Source organism: Camelus bactrianus, chromosome X (genome assembly GCF_048773025.1).
Source record: "Camelus bactrianus isolate YW-2024 breed Bactrian camel chromosome X, ASM4877302v1, whole genome shotgun sequence".
Classification (NCBI taxonomy): domain Eukaryota; kingdom Metazoa; phylum Chordata; class Mammalia; order Artiodactyla; family Camelidae; genus Camelus; species Camelus bactrianus.
In genome coordinates, this window is record NC_133575.1 from 25172627 (window position 1) to 25192196 (window position 19570).

Genomic DNA, 19570 nt, shown 5'->3' on the forward strand with positions numbered 1-19570 from the left:
ACAAAACTCCAACCTCTTTGCCTCATTCAGGAATACTCTGAATGGCCATTCCAACTCCACATGGGGCTAGCTGAGATCTCTCTTGTAACTACAACACAATTTCAATGCCTCCCTCTGCCCAATCCAGCCTCCTTAATTCTCTTCCAGGTGTTGTTTTTAAGAGCACATTCCAATAAAACTTCTGCATCCAAATCTCTGTCTCAGAGTCTGTTTTTTGAGGAACTCAATCGAAGACAACAACCTAATATGTTAAAAATCTGAAGTGCAGAAAACAAAAGTATATACCTGAAGCTGTCATCTAAATAACATCATGAAAATTTCTATTAATATTCATAAAGATTCATTATGTATAACAACAGCCACTTTTTGTTCATTGCTCACTCACTTTGTTACTATATTTCTGGAACAAGATAGATACAGGTTATGTCTTTAAAGAAAACGGAAGAAAGAGATATAGTGAACACTTGGCATGTGATAACAGAGAATCTGTTGCAGAATGTCAGCTATTAGGGACATTGTCATGCTTGGCAGAATAATTGTCATTAAATTTTAGTACATAAAGGTACAACATTTTACTATCAATTTTACCAGGTTCATCCACCATGTCAAAATAATATGAACACGTCAATGGAAATTACATTTCACTACTGTCACTGCCAGAAACTTGGCAAAATGTGGTCTCTTAATTTGTAAATTTATTAAAATAACACCACTAACAAATATGGAATTAACTAGATGCTAACTTTCTGGGGTCATTTTTCACTAAATGAAATTGCCCTTAGAATTCTTTCCTTAGGAGGAAGAGAGAGAATTTTCCATGAAAACCTCAATTGATTTTCACTACCTAGCAACATGAAACACATGTCTTAGCTGTGGGAGACAAATGAAAGAAAAGAAAAAATTCCTCTACTAGAAGTCCATCCAGGATACTGAGTGGCAAAAGACATCTTCCATCTAATGACAGACATGGGGAGGGAAACAAGGCTTTAATAACTGAAGCAGTTCTTCCTTTCCTTTCTATCCACTTGCATCTATCCCTTAGGTATTGATTTCAAAAATCATTTCATAATTTTGACACCCAAATGAAGAAATGTAAATGAAGCTCACTTCCAAACTATCTTCATACAGTCCAAGATACTCGCTTTCAGCAGAATGAAGCTGAATGAAAATCAAATTGTCTATAGGTTTCTTCAATGGAGGAAAACCCGATGTATGTAGAAAAGGCAATTTTAATCAGTACATTTTACTGAGTTTACCTACTAAAGCTAAACAACATTTTTATTTTGACTTTCTGCCTTCAAATTCCCTTATCATTAATAACAGACCATTTGTGAAATACGTATTTTAAGTTATGTCCATTTTTCAGTCTTTGATATAAAGATTTAGCCATCACAGGCAGAAACAGTATCATGAAAATCATTTCGAGAGCTATTTCATGGACAATATTTCATGTTTGACATTTTCTAATATTTACAAAGTTATTCCCTATAAAACAATTGTTGGAAAATATCACTGATAAAAGACGTATCTTATGACTAAAATGCTTCAAAGCAAAAGCAGAATATTGAAGTGTTACACAGATAAGGAATCTCATTTGATGGCTATTGGTGAGACTGATAAGGGTAGTCTTCATACAAGGTATATTTCTTAGTACCTTTTCTCTATTTATAATGTGAAGTAGACTCATGGTCCAGTCCAGTAAATGACAATTATTAAATTATTATAATAATAATCGGTTGTACCTTTCATGATTGATACACATCACCACACCCAAAGGGACTGTGAATCAGTCCATTCTGAGGCTAGGGAAAACCTAAATGCCCCACTTTAGCTATGCTGTGATCCCTTTTCTTACTATATACTGAATCCTGGAAACATGGGACTGGAAGTAATTCCAGTGCTTTTAAACCCAATCTACAATTTAATTTCCTTTGTGACCTTTGAAACATCACAGTTATAAAAGTCTAGCTTTTGTAATTCCCCAGATTTCCACCGGTATTTCCTTATTAAGAAACAAAGCAAAACAACCTTCACACAATTTGCAGTCCTCTTTCTTCTCAGTAAAGGGCAGATTTTCACTTAACTTCACTTATCTCATTTTCCTGTGTTCTTCAACCTTAAAATACTTCAAGCCTTGCTCATGTCTCCCTTAAACTTTATACATTTCAAAAGCCTCTCTCTTGATTTTCCTGTCATCTAGCTGAGTTTTCTAGATCTCTAATCCTCATTAGTCTTCATGTTACCACTCATAAACCAAATGACTTTCATGTGGCAAAAATGTTTGATCATGGGGTATAATGAACTAATCAGTAAAATTTGTCTTCATCTCAAGTGAGAATTCATTTATTCTTAGCTCCTCTAGGAAGCTCCTCTCTCCTCTCCATGGATATCCAAAGAATTGTGTTTTAATCTTCCAGGACTTTAACTTTGAAAATATTAGAATAAGTGATGAATGTCTAAGCAATAACATGCATGTACTTGCCAATCCAAACACAATCCAAACAAGTAATAGAGGCCTTCCGGGATTTTGCAACCATATAAAAGGAATCATAATTTTAACTTGTTCTTTGATGCTAGAAACAATACTATTGGAATATATGAAGAAGACTTGGAATAAATTTGGTACACAAATAAAATTTTCTTAAATTAATCCTTTGAGAAAGCTCCCAAATAGTTTATTGATTGGTGATAGAAAAACATAAATTCAAGTTTTTATGCCATTCAAGAATCTGACTTAAGCAGGAGTGTGTCTATGATTTTTAATTTCTAGTTCTAATTGTGTCACTACCTAGTGTAAAATCTACTTTAAAAAAACTACGTCTAAGTCCTCTGTAAATTATAAAGCAAAACTCAGTAATTCAAAGACCTAATAACAGTTAAGTATATACAAATAACAAAGGTAAACATCAGAAAAAGAGTAAACAAACAAGTCAATGACGAATAACGGGAGAGAAGGTCGCACAAACATCAGGATGCAAATTCTTAAGGAAAGGGAGGATCTAGAGACCGCAGGAATTAGAAAAGTAGACCAAATACGCAAAAGAATGAACTGGGTAAGAAAGTGCAGTGGGCCTTAGTAGAATAATGCCCCCCTCCCTCATATTGTAGCAGATCCTGTTGGAACTTCACCCATTCTTTTGGCTCTTGACACTCCAGTGTGCCCTGGCTGATGCCCAACAGTCATTAACTATACGTCTCAGGGCTTTCTCTGAAGCAGAGAACACACCACAGCCAAATGCAGGACAGGCTGGAAGTGCTTGCAAAAGACACACTGATCAGCCCTTAAAAATGAGTAGTAAGGGTTGGAGTATAAACATCAAATCTCTCTTGTCCCTTTCCTAAAGTAACTACGTTATACCGGTTTTACGGTTTCTTAGTCTTTCTCCATGGAATTAAGCTCCAGTCTCCCATAGCAGTGGCTGACTTGATGAAATCCTTGACAGGCTATTTTCTCTCACTCTCACTTTTCTCACCACTCCAGTACTCTACACAACTTTCTGGGGTCACCTCCCAAATAAATGACCAAACTCAAATCCTTGTCTCAGGATTTGCTTTTGGAGGAACCCAAGCCAAGACAGTCTCAACCCAAAAATGTTTATTAAGACCAAAATCAATCCTTGAGCAATAGTTGTCTGACCTTGTAGACAGAGTTAACAGGAAGCACTTAACTGAACTGGAAAATCCATTCATGCTTTTTAAAAAATGCAGCATGTTCTCTGAGATAGAATAAGTATAATGGGATATACAGAGACAGAGCAGAAGGAAGGAGAAGGTATTCAATGAATTATTAAATAACAACTAATGATAGGGTTTGAAGGATAGGTCTTTAAGAAATATGAATTCTAATGCAAGAAATTAAAAAGTAGCAATTTCCAAGCAGCTGATTCCATATAAGCATACAAAAGTTAGTTATTACCAGAAAGTTGTATCTCATCAATCATAGGCTTTTATTTTGTTAATTTTTCTCATAATATTAAGCTGCTGAAATACAAATTTGATGAAGTCCCTTCCTTGTTACTAAAGTCTGTGGATTTTTCTTTTATTGGTGAGAAAAGAATGTTTCCCTTTTAGAAGTGTTGGCTTAGATTAGAAAATGCTTTATTATGTGCATTGCAAACCTACTTATTTACCACAGCTAGACAGAGACTCCTTTTTACTTTGTAATGCAGCTGCTTGTTTTTAAACAAATTTTGCCAAGAGACATAAACCAGATGGCCTTCTTCAAGGGTATACCGTGAGCCGTGATAGTCAGCTTATGGTAGTTTCAGGCAGCCGGCATCTGGGTATGGAAAGTCATGATGCTATTCACAAATCCAACTTTCAAGTGAGCCGAAGCACAAGGAGACTCTCAAGTTGATAAATAAAATTCTGACTTCAAGTTTGTTTCAATTTCCTATTTTTTCAGGGGTCTTTAAATTTCTGCTTCATAATATTACACTTTTTCTTTTGTGAAATAGAAGTACCCCCAACACACTGGATTAGAGATAAAACTGTGGAAAAAACTGATTCAGGGCTACCTTTTCAAGAGGAGTCAACCAGCTGTAGTTTGGGATTTCTCGGGTGCTTACAAATGCACCATTAAAAATACTTTATTGATGCTATAATACTCTACTAGGTTGGTGTAGTATTTTAAATTGTCAGTCCCAATTTTATTTTGTGGTAGTATTATGTATCCTCATTCCTGACATGGCTTCATGGTGAGCAGTGTATTCCTCTGCTCCTGGACTTTGGGCTTGCCATGTGAGTTGCTTTGACCATTGGATGTGGATGAAAGAGACACTGTGTCACTTACAAGTCAAGGTCTTTAGAAGCATTATGTGCTTCTGCTTGCCCTTCTGGAAGCTTCTGAACTCGGCCATGGGAAAATATGCCCCAAGTATCTGCTGCCCTTCCAGCCTGAGCCCCAGAGGGAAACAATAGATCATGTCTATTCATTCAACCTACAGTCTCACAGTCTGAAACAGAGTTGACTCAGAGTACCCCTGTAAGCATGAGAATAATTATTTATTGTTATTTTGGGGTGTGTTTGTTACACAGAATTATTGTGGCAGTATACAACCAACATTGGCAGACTTTGCTAAGAGCCTAATGGACAGCTACTATGGGTCACTCCTATATTACTGGGTGACAGGGAAAAAGGGATAAGACAAATATGAGAGTTGACACCTGTGTTCTAATCACGGTGTTATTACTTTACAGAAGGTATCCATAGAGATTACAGAATTCTATCTCTCATTATCTCAGAATTCCTTCAAAACAAAGGGCATTAGAATGACAATCCTTAGTTTTAAAGGTTATCTTTCACTATTAGAGGAAGGCAAATGAAAACAACAACAACAAAAAAAAATAAAGCATTTGTAGAGAATCTAATCAGACAAAATTCACCTTTTGTGAAACAATATCAGCTTAAATTTATTCAAACACACAAATTATTCAAATGGTAAGAATATTTTAAATGTCCATCTAAACTGTTATTTACTTTTCTAAGTATCTAACCATTCTAGAAAGGTGCATAGAATATTTTAAAATGTGTTGTTTCAAGCAGAAATCTCTCAAAAACCACATCTTTAGCTTGTAATGGGCAGTTTTCCCTTGAGGAAACTGATGTTTTCAAGAGGAATTTGAGACTGTCCATGGATAAACTAAAACTAATAAGAAAATTATTCTTGTGAGAATCACAAGAATTTGCGATTCTCACAGAGTAAACAGATTTTTTAAAGTGTTAGAATTTTGTAAAGGCAACAAATCACCTCCCCCACCACCTCACCAAACAGTAGGAATTAAAATAAGTAAGCAAGTAAGCAAACAAAAGTCTGTGGACTTCCACCAGAAAGTTATGTTGACTTTAGTGGCTAATGAGTATATTTTCTTTATGAGAATCTATTTCTCTCAAATACCATAATTGTAAGAACATATCAAGATCTCAAATTATTCATAGATTGTCGGATCTATACTTCATAGTCATAATTCAGTCTTATTACAGAAAAATGGAAGTACATATGAGGAAATTTACACTATATAAATATTTTGTTGAATAAACCATAATAGAAATGAAATTCTTATTAACCAAGAAAACAAGAAGCTTATTCATTCCAAAATATTGCAACTTATGAGTAAGCAGTTTATCATTTACATTTAAGGATTCATTAATTTAAAAAATCAATACATATTGAGCAGCTATCGTGGAATTACACTGTGTTTGGCTTAGTGGTGACAGAAGGTATTTCACACAGTTTCTCCCCTATAACAAAAACTCTACTGGATGGTACAGAGTTGCACACAGTTATGTAAGACATACACATTTCTGGTAACCACCTATAAGAGCAGTACATGAACAGAGGGTTCTAGGAACACAGAAAATGGAATAATTGAGTGAGACCAGCAAATGATTCCAAAGATTTTCCTGCATTGGTTCATGAATGATGAGTAGGACCTTGACTATCAAAGAACAAGGCAGGGTTCCTCAAAAACTAGAGGAGATCCTTTACCACTTGGCTTTGCCAAGCATCTTATAGAATCACAGTCTATTTTTCTACAAATATTGAATGTGAAGATAACCACTTTCTAAATACATCTCTTTAAAACACTGTGGTTTCAGACACAAGGGTTTAAAAAGTTTCTTATATGTATCTCTGTTCCTGCTACTGAAGATAGACATCTGAAACAGAAAACATAATCCTTGAGCACAAGTAATCACACGAGATACACAGGAGGAAAGGGGTACAGAAACAAGAGTTCGTAACTTGGGTCAAACTACAAGCTATCACATACATTTTCTATGTGAGCTTGATACAATTATTTGTTCCCTCTAAATCTCAAGTTCCTCATCGGAAAATAAGGCTCTCCTGAGAGTGAAATCATATATGTAAAACACTGAATACCTGCTTAGCAACGTAGGCATTGCTAAAAAAAGCAGCTCTTTAGTCTTATGCAACCCCCATCATACATGCCCAGAAAGGGGGATGTCCTGAAATTTCAGTACCTTGTCATAATTTTAGTTTTAGTCTTATATTCTTCTTTTATAGTGGATATTATCAGAGTTAGTGATATAAACTGCTAAAACTTTTGATTGATCGAACTTTAGTCAAAGTAAGTAAGGAGGGAGTATATAACCAAGGAGCACTATGATAACCAAGTTACCCATCTCTTTCCTTGGCTAAGCAGTGGCTTTGTTGGAAAGAGGGGTAAGAGCTGGGCAAAAGTTAATTAACAACAATTTGTTGTGAGGGTATGAAGACATAGAACAAGTGGGTATTGAGCAATGATGAAAACTTCTACTTTTCTATTGGAAGAATTTAGGAAGCCAGAGTAAGATGTTAGCTGAATCAGAGTTCATAAAATTATGAAAGAAAGTAGAGGAAGGAGATAACCTTCAACATAGCTACACTTTTTACATCTTTCTTAAGGCTCTTTAATGAGCAAAACAAAATACACTTTCTCTGTTGTATACCCTGAAGACTATTAGTTCCTATCCAATATCCATTCTCCCATTTTTCAGAACTACACACTGTTGGCATTCAGGAATAAATGTAACATTTCTCAGCTTCCCTTTCAGCTTAGATATGGTCATGTGACTGACTTCTGGCCAATGAAGGATTAGTATAAGTAAAATGTGGCAGCTCCCAGGAAACTTCCCTAAAAGGCAATTGGTGTGTATCCTTTTCCCAAACTCCTCACCTCCTCCCATCCTGCTTCTTGGAATGTGGATGTGGTGGGAGCGCCATCTTGCAACATGTAGATGAGGGCGCATCATATAAGGACAGCTGGGTAGAAAGCAGGAATGAACAGAGCCATCAAACCTGCTTTGACTGCACACTCCTAGGTTTTTAAGGAGAGAGAAATATGCTTCTGTCTTAGTGAAGGCACTGCTGCCTTGAGCTTCTGTTACTCTCAGCCAAAACAAATTCTAATCGATAGAGCAAAGTGAATTTCTGAAAAAGTTACATTTAGCACAGTGTTATTTTCTTCCAAAACTCATCTATTCTGTGCAGAGGGAACAAAATGTATATTTAGAGAAAGGAAATTTGTGACATGACAAAGCCAAGAAACATAAAATGAGTAAAGTCAAATAGTGTTATTACTTTCCAAATGAGTGTAGTCCTATAGGCATACAGTTGTTTTCGATATTAGAGCCTTTCCCCTTTGGCAATGATGAAAATACAAGTTTATTTAGATAAGAGAAAAGCAAACTATAGCCCCCTGTACACTGAAGAAATAAAATTGACTATGGTGAGGAATGGAAATACGTGTATACAGCTATCCTGGGAAACAAAAATGTTCAATTACTTTCAGAAAAAAGATCCAGGATATTGATCTATGGTTAACTCTGAGATTATGTGAATTTTATATCTAGTCAATTTCTTATCTGAAGCAAGTTTTAAACTAACCTCTATGTGAACTGTAAAGATTTATAAGAATCTGAAAATGTTGAAGATATAAGGCAAATGATCCTGTAAGAAATGGCTATCATAAAAAGCAAATCACTCTGCAACTCTTGAGTGCTTTGAGCTAGCAATTGGAACACACATTAGATAAGCTGATGGGCAGAAACAAACTTATATTTAATGCATTTCAAAAAGCCTTTTTATTAAACAAACACAACAGATCCCCTTCATTCAATTCCTTCACCAACTGTTCTCAACAACTAAGAATTCAGAAGAAATTATAAGTAAACAGGGAAATATAAACCAAAGGGTAGTTTAGGTATCTAACTCAAATGATATACTGTATCATGAATGGCTCATGTTTTAAATAGGGATTAAAAAATCGAAATTGTAGGATAAAGATATTGTTTGTTGATAATTGGTTTGTTTTAATGAGACTGTTTGATAGTCAATATATTAACATTAAATACCTCCTAACACCAACTATATGGGATTAATCTTTTGTGGTTTAAAGCTTTGCCTCTGGTGGTAAAACCTCCACATAATTGGCATCAACAGTCAAACCATACACTTCATTTTGGGCTGCTGGGTGGAAACAAAAGAGTCCTCTATTCGGCTCCCAACTGCTCTCTCAGTGGTGTGCAAAGTGCAACAACTGGCCAGTGAAAGATATTCACAATAGGTAGGGATTAATTTAGCTTATACAGAGCTCTGGCAGAAACATAAGCACTTGAAAGAGCAGCATGAAATAGAAGGTAGTGTGCATGAGGGGGTGATCCCTAAACTGAAATACACAAGAGGAAACAGGGCAGAGAAGATAGTGTAGAGGTTAAGCTTGGTGAAGGAAGATTATAGCAAATGACAGGTTGGTAAGTTTTGCCTTTCCTAAAGTTTTGATGATTTATTTCTGGCACATATGACATGTCAATGCTGTCAAAATAGTTTTCATCATCATCATTATCATCAAATAGTATTTATTAACCACATGAACTGTACTGGGCATTGTACAAGGAAGCAAAATTGATAAGGTTTCTGACATCCAGGAACGAATAAAATAAATCTGATCAACTGATGTAGATGAATGTAGGGGAACAAATAGTGAAGATACACTTGAAGGTTAACAATAATTAACTTTTAAATATTTCCAATGTTTAGGTGATTTGGTGAGTGGTGGGTGGGTCTATGTGTAAGAATGAGTCCTGATACATCTGTGGAAATAAATGATGTATTGTTTTCTTTAGATATAATTTGAATTCTATCAAATCAATGATTTAATAAATAATGATTTTTAAAACATTTTTTGATGTTGAGAACCAAAACAGAAGCCTTCCCTATACACCATGGTCTCAACAGCACAAAAAAAGAGAGACATAAATTGAAACTGTCACTTCCACCTCAATTTAACAAATCTTCCTCTGCAGTGTCTCCATGAATGAAATACATGAGAATCCTTTCCCCTGATCATTACAACATTGATTTTGGAATGAGATGTAAAAAGCTTTCCCATATTCAAGATACATAAATATATTCTGATATATATAATGTAATATATATATTATAATATAATATAATATAATATAAATATAATATATATTTACCTCTTCTTCATTCTACCAAGCTCAAAAACCAACAGTAGAATTACATATTGACACTTATACATAGATCTGGGGGGCGGATATGAAGATCCAGTCTGGCATGGAAATCTTTACACTTAGTAGAGGCTAATTCTAAGACTACAACATGAATCTTTCCTGAGCTGTCAGGATCCTGTGTGTACTTATCATGTATCTTTCCCAACTACATATGGCATTGTGACAAATAAAAGAGGCTGCTAATGCTGCTATAGCTGAATGTCTCATTTAGGAACAAACAATTCTGGAAAAGCTCCCAGATTATGCATCTGTCCCTCTAGCTTCCACTTTGGAGGATAACATTGTATGGTGATGCCATAAGGATTAGTATATTATTCTTTACCTCTGGGGTTAGTGTGTGGTTATTTCCCTCACCTTGACATGAGAGAAAAATATTTACTGAATGCCTAGGTGGAAAAATTACAACTGAGACAGCAAATGCTTATGAGAAAGTTGCATCAGGAGTGGGCTTCAAGAATTACGTGCTTGTTCCCCAGGATCTGAATACAGAGATGATTAATGCACTTTTCCTTCAAATCAAATTTCTTTGGTTTCTATTCCTGTTTTCCCTCCTTTCATTTCTTGCATTGTCTCATTTTCCTTCCTGCAGTACAAGTGGCAGTAAGAGTCTGTGAGCACACTGATACTGTGAGCTTGGTATTAAGGGAACTAAATAAAGGAGAAATCCCTGGGAAGGCAGCTTCCAGCTCTTCCATCCCCAGCATCCTATTGACATGAGACACTTTGGTCCCAACATGACGGTGGTAAATCCAGGAAAGCTTTCTCTAGAGTAGTAGTGCCATAAACTTATCTTAGAGACTGGTGAAAATGCCCAAAACAGAACAATGTAATATGCTTTTCTTAAAGCTACATCTTTAAAAAAAATAATTCTGAGATCAGGTCCTTCCTGTACTTAAAAATATGCATTTGTTATTATTTTTAAACTTTAAGTGTGAATTTTGAGTACAGTATACACACAGAAGAGTATACAACTCACAAGTATACACTTCCATAAACTTTCTTAAGGGAAATGTATCAATATAACCAGCATCCAGATCAATAAATAAAACATTCCTCGGAACTCCAGAACTTGCTCCTGTCCTTGTTAATTACTGATCCCCATGAACGTGAACTATATCTGACCTTTAACCTTTGATATGCCTGTTTTTGAGTTTTATATAAATGAAATCATACAATATACATCCTTTGGTGTCTGGCTTCATTTGTGCAACATGGTTTTCATATTTCTTATTTTATTAAATATCATTGGTAATAGAATTTGATTTTTTAAATGCCTTCACACCGTCAGACCAGAATCTTGTTGTTACACAATAATGCCATCTTATGGCTATACAGCAATTTGTAGTCTAGAAACTGCTTTCACTTTTATTATCTCATTTTATCTGTGCTATACTCCTAGACTTGAGGAGTAATTTCCTGAAAATGGGGCAAATTTATTAATGCTTTGATAGTAAAGATAGTATCAGAAAGAAAGGAAAGATAACAGAATATCTGACATTTGGTAGACCCTCCTTAATTGTCTGCTGAAAGAAGGAAAGGACATTGTTTCTCTAATACTAGGTAGATTTTATGTTAATTATTTCTTTATTTTTATGTGTTTACTGTAGGTATCTTTTATAAACAATGAGAGACCCACCAAGAAATAGATGAAAACAGCATTTAGCAACAATGTTAATTTCCCATAAAGTTAAATATTTATCTTACATTTATATATATCTATCCATATACATGGCTATGCATATGCAAACATGGGATTCATGGATTTAATGTTTACTCTGTTCACTATTTGTGTTTCCATGGGAAGGAACCACTTTTACTATTTTGAAAATTTGCAACTTTACTGAGATACATGTTGAAATTCTATTTGCTGGAAGACAACATACAGATGTAGGTCTCCATGAGCAGTCACAAATCAATCTGGCTTTTAATTCTCTACTTGCACCTGCCTAGACAGTAGTGTCTATTTTACATTATGACATTAAATAAAGGTGAGTTTAGCCATTATGGCATTCACGAACATGGTGATTAATGATGGTCTCAGAACCTATGCCTTAGGAATGCCAAGAGACTAATGCATTTTCTCACATTTGTAACTTATTATGAGTAAACTAGGCAAATCTATTAGAGCTATTTTGGTGACATAGAAATATGCAGATGTACTACACAGTATGTGCTTGGGCAAATCATTTAACATCTTTGTGATTTAGCTTCCCCTGTAAAATAATAAAGCAGGATACAAATCACTAAGGTATTTTTTAGCTGTAAAAACCCTTTGTTATTCATTATTAATATCTACAATCATTTGGATTATTATTCAGCAAATATTCATTCTTATTCCCTTTCCACTGTAGGAAGAGACTGCTACCCCATTCTGTCGGTGTCAGGCTTGCATTGGCCAACAGAATGTGAGTGGAATTCATATGATCACAGGCCATAAGTGCTCTTCAAAGGTGAGGTTTACTTCATGCTCTGTCATGAGAAGAGCATGCTACTGACCCTTCATCTTAAATCCAAAATTAAGATATATGTAGTAAACCCTAACCTAACACACCTCCTGGAACCTAGCCCAGCTAACCCACAGCTTGAACAGCTACCCAGCCACAACATCCCAGGTCAGCCAAAACACAGGTAACCAAAAGATCCACAAGCATGAGAATAAATGCTTGATGTTTTAAGCCATCAAATTTGGAGGTGATTTGTATCACCATATTATGGTAATAGCTGACTAATAGGTTATCATACTTGGATCATACATGAAAAGATAGTAATACCTTCTTATCAGATCAAAGGTATTTTGATTTAACCTCAAGTTGGCTTAATTTCTAAGAAAAAACAATAGATTTTTGTTGAGAACTCTACTTGAAGGATATATACTGGATATTTGTCTATTTAATAATGTATAGCTTCTAATCTCTCTAAGGATTCAAGAATCTGCCATCCTATGGGCTTACTGGGAGATACATTTCTGACTGCCACTACAATGGAATCCAAGTTCCAGTTATTTATTTTTCCTAATCCTGGCAGTTAGAACCCATGACCGAAGCATGCCTTGTAACAAGAGTTGGCAATTTATGGCCCACCAGCAAAATCTGGTCCACCATCTGTCTTTGTAAATAAAGTTTGATTAGAACAAGCTATACCCATTCATTTGTGCATTATCTATGGTTTATTTCACCCTGTAACAGCAGTAGTCATAACAGAGATTATATGACCTGCAAAGACTAAAATATTTACTCATTGGCCCTTCAGAGAAAAAAATCCAACTCTGCTTTATCAGATGTTTCTGTCAGAAACCTTAATTCTAAAATTAGTGGCATAAAAAGAAATAATATTTATGATATTTTTTGGCAGTCATAGCAGCAAGCAAATACAGTGACAATGGTAGCTCTGGTGCACCAGTGGACCATGGCTATGATAGCAGTTTATAATTTAGATGCATCTTGTCTCTTATGATACAAGATGTGTTTCTGGGTGCAAAACTTGGTCTTCCTTGACGATTTCTGCCCATATTTAAACCTGCCTCTCAGGCCTCTCCATTGATTCCATGAGTTACCTGATACCTGCTAACTATATAATTCTACCTAAGGTGACCAGAGTTATTTTCTGTTAGTTGTAAGTCAGAATCTTGAATGGTTCATAGACCTTGCTTTATTCCTGACTCTGAGTAAGATGTTCCTATTCTCCTCCCCAAGGATATTGTGCTTGCCTCCTAGCACAGCTCATATCTATCAACCTGTAATTTGCTGGCTGTTTGTCAATTTTCTCTCTAGGACTGGGAGGTTCTTTAAATCAGGGACTGAATTTAAATCAACTCTCCATGGTTCTCAGGACAATGTGAAGAATATAAGAAAAAATTAACAGGCATGAAGACTATCAGAGCCAGAGACCATTATTTTTATCATCAAAATTGCTGGGCTTTAATTGATTGATTACCATGTATAAACAATCCACTAAGCACTCTACATACATTGTGTCATGTAATCCTCATAACAATCTTATGACTCAGAAAATATTTTTTTCCCATTTTATAGACAAGGGAATTGCGGGGCATAAAGGTTAAGGAACTTGCTCAAGGACATGAAGCCAGACAGCAGCAAAGACAGGATTCCAAAACAAGTTGAACTCTAGAGTCTATGCTCATAGCAATGACTTAAAATGGTCTTATCTGAGACTAGACTAAAAGTCACAGGAAATTTAGCAGCTCCTGATCAATTCCTAGAGAAGCCCAATTAGAGTAAAATTAAGATCTTTTCCAGCCTCTGCATAAGACAAGAGTGAGCCTTCTGGGGTTAGTGACACTCTATCCTTTGCCAGACATAGGAAAGAATCCATCCAGATTTGGGTCAGATTTCAGCTTTCTCTCTCTGTGGAATGCCATAAGCCTGCCACTTCTTTTAAAGTCTATGGTTAAAGGTGAGCTGAAAGGGAAACATCTGTATGACTCTATGAGAAGGGAATACCTAGCTCACTAATCAAAGATGACACAGACAAAATAGGGGAAAGTCTCAGAAAGCAGAAAGTTCACCTCCATTTTTGTGCAAAAGTGGTAGGTGCCTATAGAAGCCAGTAATCACTGGCTACCCAAGAATCCCCCAAAGTTCTTAGGGGATAATGTTGGTTGCCTGGATGGCTGGAAGAAAACACTGACTGAGAGAAGACAACAGAGGAAAAAAAAATCCCCAAAAGAGGATGAGGAAACTGACTTCACTGGAGTAGCTTACCAAAGCTCATAATGACTGAATGTGGGATATTGAGAGGCATACCAGGATGGCATTATAAGTTTGTGTTTTGCAGTATATACACAGGGTTGCTGAGTTTCTTTTCCTTTATCAAGAAAGGGTTTGGATACCCTCAGACCAGCTGTTTTCCAGTAAGTTGAGATAAAACTATTAGACCATCCAGGGAGAAATATCATCAGGCTTCTTGGAGGAGGCTTCAGTCCAGATACACTGAGCATCCACTGTGTACTCAGTACTATATCAGTCCTCAGCATATCACTCAAAATAAAACATAGCTTTGGTCTTTCAGGAGCTTGTGCAGGAGGCAGAAAAGTTAAAAAAAAAAAAAAAAGAATGGACTGCTATGTGGTAAATTCTAAGAATATGTCACTTTGGAGTATGTAGTCTACAGGAGAGCCACCAAGTCTTGCAACATTTGCAAATACATAAATAGTATATTGACATTGTATTTCATTAAATATTGAAACAATATCTAAGTTTCTGTGAGCAACTAATATTTTAAGGATTTTAAGAAGAAAATAACAACTCAGGTGGGACTTGAAGGGTAGGTAGACCCGAGGGGGCACAAAATATTTGGGAATCTTTAAATCAGTTTAATATTGCTAGAGCAGAATTCAGAGAGGTTGTAGGGCAGGCAGGGACTGATAAACAGGGAGGCTGCCCAGATAAGCAGGGGGTCATGTGAAAGCCTTATATCCCTAATTAATGAGTCTGGATTTTATTCTAAGGGAATTAGATGAAGTTCTTACACTTTAGAAAAACAACTCTGGATGCGAGATAATTGGGAACAAAATGGGGATGACCACAGGAGGTAACTGAGATTTCTGCTAGAAATACTGTTTTAGGACTCTAATGTAGTAAATAAAGAACAAAAATATAAGTAAAGATGGTTAGATGTGGACAGATATGATAGATATTAAGGAGGTTCCTTCTAATTATAAAAAAAAATGATTTGATTTCCCTTGAGAATAGTGAAGAAGACTGCCATGAGACTGCAGATCTTTGAAACAAAGTGTTTTAAGCCATTAGAACCTTATTTCTTTAAACCTAAAACTAAAAGAGACAACAACACCTTGTGGCATGAGGCTAAGAAATGTATGTGGATTTTAAAAATTTGCTCAAAACTAGGATATTTCAATTAAGGGAAGCAACAGAAATTATTTTAAATCAACTTAAATTCCTTGTAGCACAAAAGAGGGGGCTTCAAAATGTAAAGTGTTGCCTTCAAAACAGAAACAATACATGAAAATCAACTTTGTGTCAATAGCTTGTATTTTCAACATATTAGTCTAAGTATCAAGCTGCTCTAAATCTATAGCACACAGGTTTGACCAAAGATATACATTGTATATGACACAATTATTTAAAGCACCTCAATTAAATAACGAAGTCTGTTTTGACATTACCTGAAATTTTAGAGGATATTATAGTGCTCCAACATAATGCTAACATAAAAATGTGTAGAATTCAGCTGATTAGTCTGAACTGTTCACCAATATATCTTTCCATCCACTTTTTTCCAGTAATGGTGATACTTCTCCCTGTTTTCCTCCCTACTTCTCTTTTTTTACCATAAAGAACATGGAAATGAACTCTGGAGTTCCTGGGACATAGGGACATTCATTTAGTAAAATGAAAGTGTTACCTACCCTTGTCGGTCCTTGTACATTTTGTTAACTCGTTCCCATTGGAAATCTAGGTGTGAGAGAGCTTCCTGGAGCTTTGCTCTTTCCGCAGGCGTGGCACTTTGCAATGCTGCTGGCTTCTTATTGTGAATAACGTCAATCCGACCTGAGATTTGTTGCAGGCCGTCTTTTATATTCTGTAATATTGAAATTTTAAAGCAAGTCAGAAATTAATCAGCTGTCTATAGAAAGAGAAAAAAAAAAAAGGAAATTTATGAATCCCAGAAGTAATCAACGGTCTTGTGTTTTTAGTTATTCACTTTGAAAAGTCATCAGCCCTGAAGCCCAGTGATTTTTGACATGCCCAAATTCAGTGGGTAATTCACAGTCCTTATTTTGATACAAGTGATCACTCCCTCCCTCTTAAAACTGTCTTCATTTGGCTTCTGTAACCTGAATTCTTTCGGTTTTTCTTCCACCTTCTTGTCCACTGCTTCTTAGTCTCATTTATTGAATCCTTCTCCTCTTACTGATCTCTTAATATTGGAGTGCTCTAGCTTAGTTCTGACACATCTTTCCTTCTTTAGCTACACTACCTGTTATTTGGTCCTATGACTGTAAATAATCTCTATATTAAAATGCCTCCCAAACTTTTATCTACAGTACTGACCTCAACTCTGAACTCCACACTCAAAAATCCAACTACTCTCTTGAAGCTTGGATGTCTCATGAGTATCTCAAACTTAAAATAGCCCTAATCAAATTCTGAACTGCAGCCCCTTATCCTTCTCTCCCCATAGTCTTCCCCATTTCAGTAAATGACAGTGTCAGTTAATAATTATTCAGGTTGATAACCTTGGAATCTTCCTTGATCTTTCTTTTTTTAATCTCCAATATTCAAATTGTTGGATAATCCTGTTGGCTCTACTTTCAGAACATTTCCAGAATTTGACCACTTCTCAGTATCTCCCTTGCTATGGCTCTGATATAAGCCATCTTTATATCTCTCCTGGATTATCACAATAGCTACCCAAGTGATCCTCCTGCTTCCAGTCTTGCCCCCACCCAGTCAATGCTCCACATGACAGCCAAAGAAATTCTTTTAAAACATAAATCAGATCGTATTACTTCTCTTCTCAAAACCCCTCCAATGGCTTCTCATCAAACTCAATCTTGATCATGGCCTACAAAGCTCTGTAAGGCTTGGTTGTATGCTGCCTACCATTCTAATCTTATTTTTTCCCTAGTCTCCTCCAAGTCCACAACATTTCAGCCTCTTTGTGGTCCTTGCGCATGCCAAGCATATTCTTGCTTCAAGGTTTCAGCACTTGCTGTTCTCCCTGCCAAAAGTACATTTTCCTTCCAGGACATTTATATGGCTGTTTTTTTCATGTGTTTCTCATCTCAGAAGAGCCCTCTCTACCATTCTAGTTTAAGTAGGAGGCCCAACCACTGTGTATTCCCTGTATTCTACATTTTTCTTCACGAAACTTAGGACTAACATGAAATTATATATCTACTGGTTTCTCTATACCACTAGACTAGACCCTATGAATGCAGGGATGTTATGTGTCTTTCTCTCTAGTGGATTTTTTAGAACACAAACCTGTGCCTGGCACAAAGAGGTACCCAATGCATTTCTGCTGAATAAATGAATAAGTGAAAGTAACTCATAAATTAGCTCCATAATTTTTTCTACATTATATTTAAGGGGAAAAAGCACATCATTATGTAATAAAGCATCTTTTAAAGAATTAATTTTTAAAAAATGCTATAAACTTACATATTTGACTAGTCTTACAAGTGTGAATGTGGTTATTTTGCTCATCTGAATTGTTATAGATAAATCAATTGAGCAACCATTTATTGAGCTCTTCCATGTACAAGGATCAATACAGATAAAGCAGAGGTAGGCGAAGCAGTTTTACTTGTTTGGTTTTTTTTAATGATTTTCTCTCTCTCTCTATTTTTTTTTTTTTTAGTAGGGGGAGGTAATTTGTTTTAGAAGAGTTACTGGGGATTGAACCCAGGACCTTGTGTATACTGAGCATGTGCTCTACCACTTGAGCTATACCCTCCCCCTACTTGTTTGTTTTTAAGAAATTTTCAATTGATCTTATTCAGGTAGTAAGCGAGGGTGTGGTTTGGAAAACCAAAGGAAACAATTACAGTGTAGAAGTCCCAGCTAAATAACACGAAATTATTTGATGAGTGGTCTAACTGGTACCAAAACTTCTTTTGGAAGTTCAGAGAAGAAATTAATCATGTATCATATTTGGTCATAACCCAAAGAAAGAGCTCATAAAGGAAGTGCCATTTGGGGTAAACATAGCTGAGTAGTTGAAGTGGGAAGGACATTATACTTAGTAGGTAACATACATACAAAGGCAGGGAACATGAGAGGTCATATTTGACCGAATTTTCAGAAATGTACAGGATTAGAGGAAGATAGGTCAGGAAACAGAGGTTAGGGATGATTAACAATGTGCTTTAAAGATAGTGAGTGTAATTCAGTAGACAGTGGGAAACAATTACAGATAGACACATACGAAAATTTCAAATATATACAAAAGCAGAAAAGGAAAACAGTACAAATAGCCCCCATGAACCTATTACCCAAAGCCAACACTTATGAAGTCACAGACAACACTGTTCCATTTTACCTCTACCCTTTCACCTCCTCAACTGGATTATTTTGAAACAAATTGATAGAATATTTTATCCATAATTACTTCAGTGTGTATTTCTAGTATATATGAGTTTTTTCCAAGGCTGTTACATATAATAGCATATTTCACACCTAAATTTTTAAAAACTAATATAATCAAATATCTAGTCGACATTCATTGTTTGAGTTGAACTGAGAGAGAGTTTTTGAGAGAGAGTTCTTTAGGAAGGAATCTTGTCAGAATTCACTGACTGTGTGTCAGGTGAAGAAGAGGAAAGACTCGAATGACTTCCAGGTTTCTGGACTTGGCATCTGGATGAATAATGGTATCACTGAGTAAAAGGCTTTCAGATGGATGAACAGGTTCTGTGTGCATGCTTGTGTGCGTGTGTGTGTGTGTGTGTGTGTGTGTGTGTGTGAGTCTGTCTGTCTCTGTCTGTCTGTGCAAGTGATGATTTCCTTTTGAACATGATCATATTGAAAAGCCTTTGTGGTATCAGAC

At 35.9% G+C, this 19570-nt stretch overlaps 1 protein-coding gene across 8 annotated transcripts in view; it reads right to left on the reverse strand.

Annotated features, from left to right (window-relative positions):
• The window catches only part of DMD (dystrophin), a 1840970-nt gene that overhangs the window by 1003504 nt on the left and 817896 nt on the right, over positions 1-19570 (reverse strand). For all 8 annotated transcript variants that reach the window (XM_045507265.2, XM_045507267.2, XM_045507235.2 and 5 more), the window contains one exon: positions 16425-16597. In XM_045507265.2, coding sequence (XP_045363221.2) covers positions 16425-16597 — 173 coding nt within the window. The remainder of the gene's footprint in view (positions 1-16424; positions 16598-19570) is intronic.